Source organism: Heloderma suspectum, chromosome 3 (assembly GCF_057233095.1).
Source record: "Heloderma suspectum isolate Gila_16-S chromosome 3, 16-S_ref, whole genome shotgun sequence".
Classification (NCBI taxonomy): domain Eukaryota; kingdom Metazoa; phylum Chordata; class Lepidosauria; order Squamata; family Helodermatidae; genus Heloderma; species Heloderma suspectum.
This window is the reverse complement of record NC_139460.1, coordinates 57676029-57692551: the sequence shown is the minus strand read 5'-3', so window position 1 is coordinate 57692551 and position 16523 is coordinate 57676029. Positions and strand designations below refer to the sequence as shown.

Below are 16523 nucleotides of genomic sequence, written 5' to 3'. Positions count from 1 at the left end.
GCCCCGTCCCTCCGGCTGAAATTATGGCCGGGGGGGAGGCACCACGTCCCTCCGGCCGCGAATCTCGTCTCCTGCCAGGACGCAAATGGTGGCGGCCGTAGCCGCCGCCGTTTGCGTCCCTGCAGTCAGCCATGATAGGCTACGTAAATGTTTACGTAGCCTATCACGGCTGACTTTGGGAGAAAAAAAACAGCGCGTATGCAAATGGCGGCGCCCATGGGCGCTGCCATTTGCATACGTGCTTTTTTGTTTTCCCCCCAAAGTCAGCCGTGATAGGCTACGTAAACATTTACGTAGCCTATCACGGTGTTTTTTTGAAAATCTAGCCGTGATAGGCTACGTAAATCTTTACTTGGAAATGGCGGTGGCGGCAGCCAGTCGTAAGACCGGCCGCCGCCCCCAAACCGCCGCCAAACCGCCGCCGCACCGCCACCGGGAACCGCTGCCGCCAGGGACATTTGACAAAGGTAAGTCCCATCCCGGGGGGGGGGGGTGGCGGGGGGGTGGCGGACCGTTTCTCCACCAATTTCGGGGGGCCGAATGCATTGGCATTCGGCCTCCCAGAGATTCATGGAGAAATTCTCCAACATCCCTATCCGGGCCCGATTCAAAGTGCTGGTATTAACATTCAAAGCCCTTAACAGCTTGGGGCCAGGTTATCTGAAGGATCGCCTTCTCCCATATGTGCCTGCCCAGACCTTAAGATCATCATCAGCGGCCCTTCTCTGTGAGCCCCTGCCAAAGGAAGTGAGGCGGGTGGCTACTAGGAGGAGGGCTTTTTCTGCTGTGGCACCCCGGCTCTGGAATGAGCTCCCTGGTGAGGTTCGCCTGGCACCTACATTGTATTCCTTTCTGCGCCAGGTGATGACCTTTTTATTTTCCCAGGCATTTTAGCATTTTAGCATTCTAGACTTTTAGCTTTGCTGTTTTAAATCTGTATTTTAAACTCCTGCACTGCTGCTAGGTTTTATTGTGGCTGTATTGTTATATTGTGGTTTTAATGTTCTATATATTTTAAATTGTTTTATTGTGTGCTGTTTGGTTTTAATTTTTGTGAACCGCCCAGAGAGCTTCGGCTATTGGGCAGTATAGAAATAAATAATATATATATACATACATACATCATAAATTCCTAAGGCTTGCTGGGGAATGCTGGGAGTTGTAGGACTTCTTTTCAATCTAGACAGCGGCTAGATGGCCATAGGATTTTTCATTTTCTGGGAACTGAGTTCAGAAAACCGCCTCCCTGCCCATGCCCCACTGCCTCATAGGCAGCTGGGTTCATCCCTGGCTCCGCGCTCGGAAGAGCAGCAGAACGGGGGGAAAGGGAGTTCCTGGGGCATTCCTGGGGGTGGGAAGGGGAGGGGATGGTGGAAGTGCCATTACAATGCTTCCTATGTGCCATCTGCCCACCCCCCGCTCTGAGGCACCCTGGCTGGATAGCTGAAATTGGCTGTCTAGCCACAAGGTGCAAGGTGGCTGGAGCATGGAGGAGAAGATCTTTTCCACTGTCCGCCCACCCTGCATTGGATAGCTGGTCCTCTCTGAATTTGGGGGCGGCCAACTATCCCCATAGGATTACGCACTAAATCTATCATTAGAACCATATCTGCATCTAAAGGCACACACTTAACTATATGTAGCCCACCCATATGTATCCATATGAAGAGTTCAATGAGTAGATTATCTGCTTCATAAGGCTAAGGCTTCACATTTGCTTCTTCTTTTTTTTTTAATAAAAAACTCTTTTCATATGATGAGTCCATTTAGACTCCAGCACAGCTGGAGGAGGAGCAGTGTATCTTACCCACAGCATTTATTAGTTGGTTATATTTATTAGTCACTTTATAAAATACAATTCTCTAAAGAACCAGATAAAACAACATTAAGGGCGCAATCCTATGGGGATAGGTGGCCACCTCTGAACTCGGAGGCGATCGCCTTCCCAATGCACAGTGGAAGGAGCGCGGAGGGGATTGTTCTCTCCGCACTTCAGCTGCCCTGCATTTACGGCTAGACAGCCGATTTTGGCTGTCTAGCCATGGGACCTTGCAGCGCGGGAAGCGGCAGCCAGATGACACGTAGGATGTGTTGTGCCAGCATTTCCGACTTCCCTGCCCTGACATGCCCCCAGGAAAGACCTGTTTTTGCTGCTCTGCAGTCCTCTTCCAAGCACAGAGCATGCATGGGGCCGTTCTGTGCTGCTTACAAGGCAGCGTGGGAAGGCGTGGAGGTTGGTTCTCAGGGAACTGACCTCGGAGTATAGGCTCTGAGGTCTGTTCCCAGAAACTGACCTATCCTATGGCCATCTAGCTGCTGACCAGTGGCCATAGGATTGCTCCGTTAAAGAATAAAAAACAACAATTAACCATAATACCCAAATCCAGCATAAAAGAGTAAAACAAAAACCAGCATAAGTAAAAGTCAATGAATCATGTTAAGAGCTAAAATCAACTCACTAAAGATAAATCCATAATCAAACCATAAAAAAATAATGTGAATATGTTAAAAGGGCCTGGGAGAATAAAGATGTTTTATCCTTGCACTGAACAGGAATTAACCCTGCAATTCTATACATTTCTACTCAGAAGTAAGCCCCATTGCATTCAGTAGGACTCACTCCTAGGTAAATGTATATATGATTGCAGCCTAAAATGGGTGCTTGGTGAGTCTCTCTTGGTAGAGCAAAAGTTTATGCAGATGACTTGAAAAGTGGTACATTTTCCTTTGGAGCACCAATGTGGATGAATGCAAGCTGGAATTTGACTGCATTTTGGAGGAGCCAGGTCACTATCCTCTGTATTTAAGCCACTAAAGAAGACTATAGGGGTCATGACTGCCAATTTGAATTCATAATGTTTACACTTCAGAGTGATTTGTACCACTCTTGATTGGCAACAGGTTTAGAAAATTTGTTTTCATACCTCAGCTCTTCAAGGGAAATATATATATTTTTAAAACCCACAGTTACTCAGTCTTATTTGTTTGTTTACAAATACTTTAGTGTCCTTTGATTTAAAAAACATCTTTTGTATAGGCGTGTGACATTTAAATATTGTACTAATTTTACACTCCAGCTTCTCTGTTTTTCTCCACTTGTCTTTTGTGGGTAGGGATTACTTCTCTCTTCCTTTTGTATTGATTGGTAAGATCATTCATGAGAATTGGAAAGTTCTGAAAGCACATAACGTTCACCCAGCCCCCTTCATGCATAATCTATGTGAAGGTCTCTCCATGTGCAATTCTGGCTTGAACCCTGACATATGGCTTCCTGAGCCTGCCTCCACCACCCACAAATTGAACATGGAATCTGCTTATGGGAAGCCTGCCCATGTATGTCCTCTGAGCACTTAGGAAATTCAAGTTGCTCTTATAAATAATGTTTTAAGGAGCCTACTTCATGCTTTATAATATTAATTAACTTTCCCCATTACTAGTAATACAAGCATTGTTCCTTCTCACCAAATACTTTGACTTCAGTGGTGCTCTTCAGGATTCTTCCAGAGTGGTAGGCAACAGAACAGACAAACTTCTTGCCATCATCAAGAACTGATACAGGTGAAATAATTAATGTGTTCTCTGAACTCATCTGGATTCTTTCCCTGACTACAGTAGGACTGGTTATATACCCATGAAGGTTGTAGGGCTGTTTGCTTATGAGTATCTCTTCATTTCCATTTTCTTTCTGCTGAAAATGAGAGTTATGCCAGTAAACAATTAACATTTAGCAGCCTAATGAGTATTTCCTCCTTTCCCCCATTTTGAATCAACACAACAGAAGATAATAGTGTTACCCATTGTCGGCATAAAAGCAGTTACATTTGTATGGGTGAACCACAGCTACTGAACTAATTCAATCTCTTCCCCTCTCCCTAACACAAAACAAGGCTGACTTGCATGGAGATGTGACAAGCTGAGTATGGAGGAACAGAGCTGTCCTCCATCTTTTATATTTAATTGGTTGTAGGATATTATGGGGTTAATTTTGGGTGTGTGTGCTAGTCAGTTTCAGCTCAAAGGTTAATAGTTTAGAAATCAAAAGTTTAGATTATAGAAGTCAGGAGATTCACTTAGAGAGCATGAGGTTCAACAGGAGGTCAAAGGAAGAAAAAAGTTTTAACTTGGGAAATAGGAAATTAGTTGGCAGAAATTAACAAAGAACTATCTTCCTGACTAGTTAGAGTTAGGGAGAGAAAAAATAGTTTTAGGGCACAATCCTATACATGTTTCGACAGAAAAGGCCTACAACTCCTTTTCTCTGTCTAAACATGCAGAGGATTGCACCCTTAGAAGATAAAATCCAGGGCAGAGAAGCAGAAAGGAGGCAGGAAAGAAGTCCAGAACCCTAGAAAAAAGAAATAGTCAAGGCTGCTAATACTGGAGAACTGATTGAGAGAGCTGGTCCAGTGGTAGTACGATATTGCTTGGATAAAGTATCGCTTGAATATTTTTCTTCAGCAAAATTTAAACTTTCTTATTTTAAACTTTGTGGTCTGTTTTGGCGGTGGGGGGGGGGACCTACCTCATGCCTAATAGCTAACCCCCACACTAGGTAAAGGAGTTACCTGAGACCCAGAGAGTTTTAAGGTTGGTTTGGTGGAGGCAGCCAGAGTAATAAGTATTTCCACTTGGTGGCAGCAGAGGAAGGCCACAGGAAGGGAAGACTGAAAAGGAGAGTTTGGCCCATTATTTTGCCTGTTTTCCCTTCCACTCTCAGAAATAAGGCATTGCTGGTCTGTGACTCCAGGTTTTTCCCACTGGAGCTCTCCAATAGTCTTGTCCCCTTCATGTTCTGTCTTAAGACCTGTTATGTGATCATTGGCTTAGGCAGCCATAGAACCAAGTGACACATTATGTTAAATGGGTCATCACCTATAAATGCGTCATCACCTATAATTTATCAGGTGGGTGCGATCAGGGCTGGCATTGCAAAGCCAGTGAAGGTCTTTAAAAAAAATGTTTCCCTTGTGATGAAAAGCCCAGTTCTCTAAAGCTGCTATTTGTGCCAACAGTCACTTCTCTCCTGCAGAAATAGCAACTTGGGAGGGGATTTTTTTGGGACCATCATATGTGAGAAAAGAGCGAACTCTCCCCCTGACATTCCTGATCCCCTGTTGCAGCTGCAATTTTAGAGGAAAAAAATACTCGACATATTAACAGTGATAACCTATACATGTCTATTCAGAAGCAAGCCGTATTTAGTTTAATAGGACTTGCTCCCAGGTGAGTGATCATAAGATTGCAGCCTCACTGGAATCACACAAGCAGGCAAAAAGCCAGCAGAAATGATATAATGAAAAGTCTTATGTTTAACAAAATATGGTGGGTAAATAATGCACTTATCTGCACTGATCTAATGGCTCCTGGGATGTGCTCACTGTGTATATCAGTTTATTATGTGAGGCTAAGGAAAACAAAACTCACACTGATCGCTATAACACTAAACATCATTATGATGGGTGTGGTTGTCCATGCAATCTCATGCCATGAAAAGCCATCAATTTTCCAAGTTGCTAATGTAACTGCTTCTATATTTCACCTTTTTTCCACTGCAGACTATCTCAGTGGACTGTGTCCAGATTGGGATATATGAACGCAGGCTTCTCATTGTCAAGTCAGTGTATATGCTGAACTGCACATAATCTTGATGTACTCAGTATCATTATTGCACGTACTCCTCTCCAGTGATCTGACATGTGTGGGAGGGCTACATTGCTATTTCATTTTTTTTTTACTCTAAGTTCTGGCAGCAATTTGCATCCTGAAACTGAAACTAGAGCTATCCCCTTTCACCAACTCATGTTTTGGATCTTAAGTCTCACCCTTCAAGCCAAATGTTTTTATTTGTGCGAGAAGATATAGCAGTGCCTTTTCTTACAAGTGTCTGACAAAATGTTACTTACCAGGAGCCATTTCAAAGCAGCGTTTTCCAAAGGCACACCTTTAAAGCATGGAATTTCCAGTGTCTGGTTTAGAAATGTTTCTACCACAGAACTCTTGTCATCTTCCATTATGTAGGGGAAAGAAAGAAAGAAAGAAAGAAAGAAAGAAAGAAAGAAAGAAAGAAAGAAAAGTTTAAAATCACAGCATGCAATACATTTCAAACTAGGATTTCCCTGCTTTGCTGGTTTAGATCAAGCTGACTGTATTCTACAGGTACTGTATACCCAGCATTTTAATTTTAATTCTGAATATATAGAGTGGACTATGTGAGAGAAAGTTATCCAAATGGGAAAGAATATAAGGAGATGTCTGGTTCTGTGCTTTATTGAGATGTCAATATCTGAAATGTTTATCCAAATAAATATATAAATGAATAAATCTTCTGTCCAGTGGCATCTAAAGGACTTAACTCCATCCCCTGCACAGCAGCCACCAAAATGGAAGCAGCGCACCTTCCTGCTTTCGGGGGGGGGGGCATGGGGGTGGAGGCAGAAGACCTTGATCTGTGTCCAAAGGATCAGAGTAGAATGGCCATTTGCACATCCCCCCCCGAAAAAGAATCACAAAAAAGAGGATAAAAGAGGGCGCTGATTTGCATAGAATTTGCATGTTCTAACTGAGATATATAGATTGGCATTTAGAAAGAATTGTGGAAATAGAACACCATAGCTGGGAAGGCTACCATTTTTTAAAATTTAATTTAATTTGTATGCCGCCTTTCCAGAAAATGTGCCCAAGCAGCTCACAACACTAGAGCAATATAAAAACAAGAATGCATACCAAAAAAATGCAACCTGCAAACAGCTACTCCCAAAGTACGGAGTGCAGGAAATAGCAACCAGATTTCTTACGGCCTGCAGCAGTTGAACTCTCCCATGCCCCACTTTCTCATTCTGGTGCAGTTCTCAAGCCTCCAGCAGAGACAAGGGTGGCGGTGGTGCTCAGTCTCTTCCCCTCTGCGCTGGATGATTCTAAGGACCAGGTGACCTGTGTGCATGCTCAGTTCACTGTCCACATGCCAACTGTTGATGGGCAACTTCAAGGCCCCTGCTGGCTCTCCCTTCTTAGGGTTCTTTATCTGTGCATTGGACTTGGACTAAATAGCTTTTCAAACAGAGGATTGCCCAATGAAAGCCCTTCAAACAGAGGACTGTTCTCTGTAAAGTAGGACAGCTGGCCACCCTAGATCACAGGGCTGGCATCAAGGGTAGGCATGGTTGGGCACCTGCCAAGGGCCCAGGCCCCTAGCAGGGGCCCACTGACAAGATATCCCTGGGTTTGCTCTACCTCTTCACGCCATTGCAACCTGCTTGTTCACCTGCCTCTCACTCTGGCCCAGACAACAGTGGTAGTAGTGAGAAGTAGGAGCAGTGATTGCCACTGCCTATGTACTCACTGCTTGTCAAGCAAGCAAGTGGCAGCAATGATTAGAAAGAGGATGAGCAGCAAGAGCAGCAGGTGACCATGGGGGTGAGAAGGTGGAATCATTGAGGGAGGGAGCCCGTTGAAGGTGTTTGGCCCAAGGGTCCCCCAAACGCTGGAGCCAACACGGCTTGATCAGAGTGACCCTTCCTCTTTTCGTTCTGATACAGCATTGCATCAGAACGGCCTTGTTCCATGTTAAACCCTAGTTTTTGTGCTACGGGAATGAGCCTGGATAAACCTCAGGCTTGCACGCTCCTGCCCTCTGCTCTTCCTCCTTTGGCGTGGGTGCCTAGAACAGAACAGAAGCATTTGCTTCCTGTTTTAAACTAACTATGGTCTGCTGTCATGTCTAAGGCTTGCCCAAGCTGGTTTCTATAGTGCCAAACTATGGCTTAGCATTTCCTCTGGACAACAGGGTGGATGCCTGTTGAGAAAAGCAGGCCAATAATCCAGTAAACAAGTAAACATCCCAAGCAGACAATGGCAGAAGAATACAGACCAGATGGTTTAAATGAAGGTCAGGAAGAATTTGGTTAAATAGCTGAATACTTCACAGTTCTCCGAGTGGCTCTCTGCATCTCCCAATGCTGCATCAACAGTTTTATTTTGTCATCCTTCCTTTGATCCGGTTCTACAGTAACACTCATTCCCTCTGCTTTGGTCCTTCATGTCTGCCAGTTATCACTCCCCAGTGATTTGGGGTGGATCACTTCCCTCCAGATGGACTTGTTTTACTTTCATGTGGAGTTATGTTTTCTTCATGACTAATATCCCTCATCCTCTAACTTGGTTTCAGAGTGTGTTCTACCCCAGTTGGATGAAAAGATGAATCTTCAACGTGTGTGTGTGTGTGTGTGTGTGTGTGTGTGTGGTGGGGGATGGGGTGGGGTGGGTGTTTGCTAATGATTTTTTTGTACTCTCTAAGTCCTGTTCTCTGCAGCAGAGAATAGGGCTTAGTACCCTTATATGGCAGAGAGGACAAATCAAATAAATGGGCTGTGAACCGTAGTTATCCGCCTTTTGTCCTGTTTCAATGGCAGTGATAACGCTGGCACTGAGGTCACACTTCAGAAAGAAGCAAAGAGCAAAGCTTGAAAGAGATAAACTTAGCAGTACCAGGAGGAAGTATATCTTAAACATTCCCATCAGTTCCACTAGAACTCCAGATGCCCTCCAGCTGCAATTCCCATAATCACGGACCATTGGCCATGCTGGCTGGGGCTGATGGGAGCTGTAGTCGAAAACATATGGAGGACATCAGGTTTCCTACCCCTGTACTAGTTGCTCTACCCATTTCACCAGCATCATTTTTATGTTCCTGGATTTGTTAACTACCAAGCTGCCTCCAGGCAGCACACAAAATAGAAGGAAATCCTGAACTAAGAGTGATTAATGGTGCATATTACAATTATAATTACAATGGTATTCATCAACCCAGATTAGTTTTATTCCAGAGTCTGTGGCTGTTGCACTGGAATGGAGGGATGTACAGAAAGGGCCAGGAAAAAGTTGTATGCCTCCTGTGGAGGGCAGGATTTGGACCCCAGGAGGGCTGACTTGGCCCATGGGTCTAAAGTTCCCCACCATTGGTTTCAACTCTGGACCAAATGGTCTTATAACCTCTTTAGTTGGCATTGCATATTATTTCACTTGCTTCAAAATGTGGTAAGCCAACTCAGCTGCCTTTAGGGGCAATCCTGCTCATATTGCTGAGTGGGACATCTGCTCCAAAGTCCCGTTCTATGTCACCACTGCCTATTTCTAATCTATTTCTCTCCCTGTTGTTCCTGTTCAGAATGGGATCAGAATGGGGAACATCTGCAATTCTTACGTGATGTAAACTGAAGCTCATCACTTGCAACAATCCCCCACCCCACCCCCCAGTTGCAACAGGAGCACAGCCAGCCATACAAGCGTAAATCTGGAGTTATAGTGAATGTGGTTGGGGTATATTGATCAGTCATTTAAAAAGTGTTCACTAGTACTTACCACTTTTCTTAATAATAAGGTTGATTTCTGAGCTGCTTGTTCCAGTTGGAAATGCAGTGAAGCTGCACTCATACAAGCCAGACAGTTCAACACTAACGTTCCTCAGCTGTAGAATCCACTGGGCGCATTCTTCTTGGTTTGCTGTTGAATTGCTGTGGCTGGTGGTCCGCTTGAAGTCTGCCAGGCAATGGGAGAAGCCATTCCTGAAGCTTACAGAATAGTTGTAAGCCACTTCAGGATATTCTGTACCATACCGAGGGTTATAAACAGCTAGTGTTCTTGGTGGACCATTGTCAGCCTTTGACCACTGAGTTTGCGTTATATGGATTTCCTTTCCTTTCAGGATGCTGCACATTAGATTCACATCATCACCAGGCAAAGCATAGACAATCTTCTCATTCTTAATTATGATTTCAGACTGGGCTACAAGCAAAAAAGAAAAAACAAACAAACGCACATTGTCATTCTTACATATTCTAGGGATTGCTCTATCCCCCTATATTTATTATTTCTAATTCAAACAGAATGAGGAATTTAAGATGTATTAAATATTTTAGCTCCAGCCAAAGAACGTTAGTTGTGTATAAGATACATTGAAATCAAGTTAGTTGGGATTAACTTTTCCTGTTGATTTCAGTGGGAATGAAAAGTCACTTTCTTTCATTTTAGAAGTATGTTTAGTATTTGTGGATGAACATGTCTCATAATGTGATGTTTTTGTCTCTCTCTCCCTCCCCCACCATTATATTAATCATGGATTTCTGCATTGTGTATGTATCATTTTAAGAATGCTTTTTGCAGGGGAAGTGGTGTGTAAATTTAATAAATAACAATAATAACAACAATAATAGTATATTTAGAAGTATTCTAGTATCCCCCATGGAGAAGACTCTTATGAGTCCCCTGGACTGCAAGGAGGTCAAATCAATCCATCCTAAAGGAAATCAACCCTGAGTGCTCATTGGAAGGACAGATACTGAAGCTGAAGCTCAAATATTTTGGCCACCTAATGCGAAGAGAAAACTCTCTGGAAAAGACCCTGATGCTGGGAAAGACTGAGGGCAAAAGGAGAAGGGGACGGCAGAGGATGAGATGGCTAGATAGCATCACTGATGCAATGAATATGGACTTGAGCACACTCCGGGAGAGAGCGCAGGACAGGAAGGCCTGGCGTGCTATGGTCCATGGGGTCACGAAGAGTCGGACATGACTGAACAACTGAACAACAACAAGTATCCCCCATGTTTCACCAAAGTAAGAACGAGGAAAATGATGGTATTATACTCTTATTTAGGGAAATGTATGAAAACAAGATCTGCCATCATCCACCTAATCTGATCTTAATCTAGTAAATACAACCCCTTCCCAATCCAGTAAAGAATATAACGTTCACTACAAAGTCAGGATCTAAAGGCTTGCTTCTTGTGATGTAAACATGGAAACGTTCCCTTGTTGTATCATCCCCTAAATATATTCTAGCAATTGTCCCTCAACTAGAGCTAAGTATCCCTCCCTACTCATGGCCCCCAACCCTCAGTCCAAAATGCAAAGCAAAGAATTTGGTAAAATATAGGAAAAAGAAAGTGAAGACCATTTTGCATGCACAATTAACAATATGCTAATGACACACATTATTTTCTGTATCACTGTGGGCTCGTTTTCATTATCGCCAATGTTTTTTGTCAGCCTGGGCTAACTTTTCTCTGCACTGCCATTGGCTCAAGAAGTCATGTAAAATCCAAACCCTGTTGCCAAGTTCATTCTGAGGTCAATGTGGTCAGCTTTTTATACTCAGTCGAGGTTCTTTACCAGGGGTAGCATCCAATGTAGGGATAGGCGAACCCCCCAATGTCTGGTCTGGGGGGGGATCCACCACAGGAAATCCGGGCCATTGGGGCCCTACAGATTTCCCTGGAGCTCAGGTGCATCGCTGGATTTTGGGTGGTGACTCTCCGGCTTTATAAAAGGTGAGATAGGCTAATGGCAGCTTCCATTAGCTTATCATGGGAAAATTACATCTGTAATTTGTGTATGTAAACCATTTGTGGCCCTAAACCACTTACTTCTATCTAAATTGTGGCCGTTTATGGCTGCAATTTAGGTAGAAGTGAGTGCTTTAGGGCTGCAAATGGCATAGAATATGCCAATTATGGGCACATTTTTCCCATTATAGGGTAATAGCCTCACTGGAGTCCTCAGTGGATTTTGTCAGCATCCCTAATCCAATGTTAGTCCTACATAGAGTAGACTCATTGAAATGAATGAGACATAACTTAAGTCTCATTCATTTCAGTGGATCTATTCTATGTAGGACTAACATTGCGTACTACTCCAGGGTTCCTGATCACACTGACAGTTCTGCTTCACGTTCAAGTGATCAAACTAGAACTCCCTATCTGTCAGGAGTGCCCTAGCTGCCTCTTGCAGTCCCCTCCAATAGCCAACTCAGGACACAGACAAGAAGGATTCTTTCTGAGGCTTTATTCCTTTATTACTTTATGACTCTTTCAGATACTAATCACTAGCAACTAAGCAAGGAACAGCACTGGGGAAAGATAGCAGAGTAGCCTAAGCTCCAGGTAAGGCAGTTGGTCCCCGTTTGAAGGGGAACCACGGGAAGACTCTGAACTTATGGGCTATGGAGAGATCCTCCCTCTTTCCCTTGGGTCCTTGGGATGCGACCGTTGTTTGAGCGCCAAACGAGTGCAACGCCTCCTTTCGGCGCCCTCCATCTGTCGTCGCTTCCTGCATCTGTGCCAAGCGTCCAGCAAGCCCCCCTCCAGCGCTCTCTCACTGCTAGGGTCATGATCTATCCCAGGAATGCTGGCAGGAGGAATCTCTGCCAGCTGCTGTGCTTGTGCGAGATGAGCAAGCTCCTCTCCCACGGATTGCTGTTCCTCCTCAGAATCAGAACTGCTCTGGGGCTCTATGGGCTCAGTTTCCACCCTGACACTTTCAGACCTTGCCAGCTCAGCATGGCAGGGCCTGAACTGAGGGAGGCGGGACCAACAAGCCTGGAGACATAGGGGACTGGGCCAGCATGCATGGGCCAGGGCAAGTGCACATTTTAAGCCCTCATGCATTCAGGAAAATGCCTGAGCAGGGCTCCAACTGCAGCCTCTTGAAGCATTTGCAATTGAAGTAGATGGAGGGCTTCTAGGACTAACAATCAGAAGACACTGTGCAGCTATTCCAGAATAGAATCTTCCTGAACAGATTTTTTTTCTGGCAAGAAAAAAGATGGATGAAGTGGTAGGAAAACATAGGATGGCTACAAACTGAAGACGGCAGGTTTCTTCATATGGAGCTTTTATCCTGCTATTGAGATTGCTCACTCATGGAAGTTTGCGGGTCATTTTCAACCTTCAGGGCACATCCAGAGTTATTTCCCGGTTATTCCATATTAAAAAAGATCTGGAGAAAATGAGGTATCAAAATATATTCGATTGTTGCACCATTAAAACAACCAGTAGATGGCACTGTTTCATTGACTTCTATGGAACCTTGAAAATGAAAAACTTCCCCTCTCAGCAATCACGTAGTTGCTCTCTGGGAGCCTGCTTTATACGTGGAAAGGCTCCACAATGGTAGGAATGCAGATTTTTTCTTTAATGGAAAGGTAGCCGACATGATATGATAGCACTCTTCAAGTACTTGAAAGGTTGTCACAGAGAAGAAGGCCAGGATCTCTTCTTGATCATCCCAGAGTGCAGGACACGGAATAATGGGCTCAAGTTACAGGAAGCCAGATTCCGGCTGAACATCAGGAAAAACTTCCTGACTGTAAGAGCAATACGACAATGGAACCAATTACCTGGGGAGGTGGTGGGCTCTCCCACACTGGAGGCCTTTAAGACGAGGCTGGACAGCCATTTGTCAGGGATGCTCTGACTTGGATTCCTGCATTGAGCAGGGGGTTGGACTCGATGGCCTTGTAGGCCCCTTCCAACCCTACTATTCTATGATTCTATGATTCTATGAATGCCATGAATGAGGAAGTGTGGTTGCACAGTAAAAGCCTCTTCAGAAAGCACCATCTGTATAAAAAATTATTTTGGGGTTTGCTCACAGCATGCCTGGCAGGAACTGCCATGTTTTACATGAACCCTTAGGCATGTGGCAGCATGAGGGAAACAGCTTGGGGGCACGCGCGCACGCACACACACACACACACACACACACATATCCCAATTTATTTTAAGCATTTAGATACCACTTTCAGGTATCTAAATGCTTGACATTGGTTAATGCTTGACAAAGCAATGACTTTTTTAAAAAAAGCATCAATAAAAACAAATACAATAAAACAAAGACAGCAAAAGGAGAACTTTTAAAAAGCCAGATAAACCCAAAAGGATTACAGTGATGACACTAGGTGACCCTCCCTGGGGAATGAGTTATAAGGGAAGAACAGAAAAGGCCTCATCCTGGGTCACTTCAGATGATGCAGCAGCCCATAAGCTAGGGCCTAAAATCTAGATAGGAAAGGAAAGGTTCCTCCTGTGTAAGCACCGAGTCATTGCTGACCCCTAGAGGGACGCCGCTTTCGCTGGTGTATTCATGGCAGACTATAGCGGGGTGGTTTGCCATTGCCTTCCCCAGTCGTGACTACCTTTCCCCCAGCAAGCTGGGTGCTCATTTTACCGACCTCGGGAGGATGGAGGGCTGAGTCGACCTGAGCCGGCTACCTGGGACCGAGCTTCCGCTGGGATCGAACTCAGGTCGTGGGGAGAGTTTCAGTTGCAATACTGCCGCCTACCACTCTGTGCCACACGAGGCTAGATATCCTGGCTTCAAATCTTTGTGTGAATACAGGGCCAGCCCATCCATGAAGCAAGGTGAGGTGCCCACGTGAGGTGGCGGAGCAAGAGAAGCAGTGAACTGTGCCACTCCCCCGCCCCCAGGAGGGCCTACCACTGCCGCTGCCCAGCCACATCTTGCGTGTGCTCTAGAGAGCCCTGCCAGCTCCTCTCCTATCATAGCATTTGCCTCAGTGAGAGAGCAGTCAGCAGGGTTCTCTGGAGCAGCTGCCTGCCCTTCAATTCTCTTGTCGAGAGCCACCAGAGAAGTGGCTGCAGGGCTCTCGCAAGACTAGGGAAGCTGCTTATTCCATCTGCACAGATCTTGATACAGCTGGTGTCGCAGGAGAGCTAAGGGGGACGGGAGATGCGATGTGGTGGCAGGGGGTTCGATATGGTGGTGGCAGAAGGGGTGCAATGCGGTAGCGGCCATGTTCTTTTCTGCTTCAGGCAGTGAGGGAGCTTGCACCGGGGCTGTGTGAATGATCTTTGAGGGAAAATCTAAAATGAAGAGCAGTAATACTTATTTCTCTAATGAGGAATAAAGAAGAGTATAAACAGGCCAGGGATGTCAACAGAGAGATGTACTTAGTTCAGCATCTCCCATTCAGGAAGCTGCTTTACTTTTGACAGACCTCTACACAGGAAATTCCTCCTGGGAATTATTCTTAAGAGCACACATGAAGATCAAAGTGCAACATCAACAGGGAGTTAGGAATAAATATTTTAATACTTAACTTTTATTAATAGCCCTTTGATCTCAAGACGTGTCGCAGCTCTGTGTGTCTGTAACCTTTCAAGTTGTCATGAGAGGTCTATCATCAGGCCAAAGTTGTTAAGCATGGCTGACTAAAGTTTGACTGTTTGGTCTGTATTTAGGTTTATCATCTCATACAGAGACTCAGCTGCTTACATTATCTGGTAGGGTCAGGTCCACCCATGAGACTTGCTGCATCAACTCACAAGTGTTTAGGGAGAATCAACAGTTAGAACTACTGCGATGTCACAAAGATTTTGCTTGTATTGACTTCGGGCACATCCCGCTAGGAAGTTCTTCTGCTCAAGCCCCACTGAAATCCACTTGGAGGTGGGGCAGGGGGCGGCGGGAAGGCTAAGTAAAATCACTACAACAATTTAGTATCATGATTCTACAATTAATATTCTTTATAAAATGTTACATTCTGTATGGTTCAGGGCAAAGCCTAAATTCTTGGAAGTGCCAAACAAACAACCCAGTCTTTAAAAATGAACTTCTAACTTTATTATTTTATTCTTAATAATGAACGTTAAGAATCTTGAATTCCATAGTTATTAGAAAGCTCCCTTTGGAAATGAATCTGTTTGTTTCCTTGTAAGAACCATAAAAATTGCTGGCTAGAATGAACCAAAGGTCTGTCTAGTCCAACCTTCCCCAACCTGGTGCCCTCCAGATGTTTTCGACTATAACTCCCACCAGCCTGACTATAGGCTGTGCTGGCTGGGGATGATGGGAGTTATAGTCCAACACATCTGGAGGGCACCAAGTTGGGATTTAATCCAGCACTATGTATCCAAGTGTGACCACCTAGAAGTCCCCAAGAAATAGAACATTGTATTTAACACTTGGAAGAGCCAATCATGACTACGCTGCCTTTGGTTCTGACATTCAGCTCAAACATACAGCAGCTTTACCAACATAGCAGGAGTATCTCTGTTGGAAGAAAACTAACTTACCACTGATGAAGTGTGTCAGGATGAACAAATGATGTGCAAGAAATAGCCTTTGTATCGCCATCTTCACTGATGAGAAAGGATTTTAATAAAATAAAATAAAATAAACACCACCATATGGTTGGGTTTTTCTCAAAGAAGTTCCAATGTTCTGTCCCCTGCAGTCAGATATGCAACAGAAGGATTCTTCTCTTCACATAGTGGGTAATACTTCTCATACTTTCTTTTTCACTGGGAGGAAATGTATGCTTACAGGAAACCAATGTCTGTAGCTGTTGTTTTTTGTTTTTGTTTTAATATACATATGCAGTTTGCCGTAAGGGGGAAAAAAAAATACTGCACAGGACAAGAAAGCTTGCCTCTAGTGTCAAGCTATGGCAGTCACATTTAGCCTGAGTTTTCAGTTCTAAGTTAAATGTTTTACAGCATTACATGACAAGTGATGGTAGAACATCAGTTCCTGAGAAAACACATGCTAGTTAGTAATATATGCATGATCATGTGTGCGGTTATAGTAACTAACTATCTGTGCATCTTCCTCTTTATAATCAGACATCAGAATCTAGAGCTAGGGGCACAATGTAGTGGCTAAGATCACAACCTATAAAGACCCTGGGTTCAAATCTTGCCTCAAGATACGAATCCACTAGGCAGCCT

The 16523-nt window shown here is 44.4% G+C and overlaps 1 protein-coding gene across 1 annotated transcript in view; it reads right to left on the bottom strand.

The window, feature by feature from the left end:
- The window catches only part of CD96 (CD96 molecule), a 48826-nt gene extending 32727 nt beyond the window's left edge, over positions 1-16099 (bottom strand). The window contains exons 1-4 of the mRNA XM_084843358.1: positions 15870-16099; positions 9358-9780; positions 5904-6004; positions 3463-3688 (exon numbers count right to left, since the gene is read on the bottom strand). Of these exons, the coding sequence (XP_084699484.1) occupies positions 3463-3688; positions 5904-6004; positions 9358-9780; positions 15870-15930 (811 nt within the window). The 5' untranslated portion in view covers positions 15931-16099. The remainder of the gene's footprint in view (positions 1-3462; positions 3689-5903; positions 6005-9357; positions 9781-15869) is intronic.
- Positions 16100-16523: the final 424 nt, after the last annotated feature.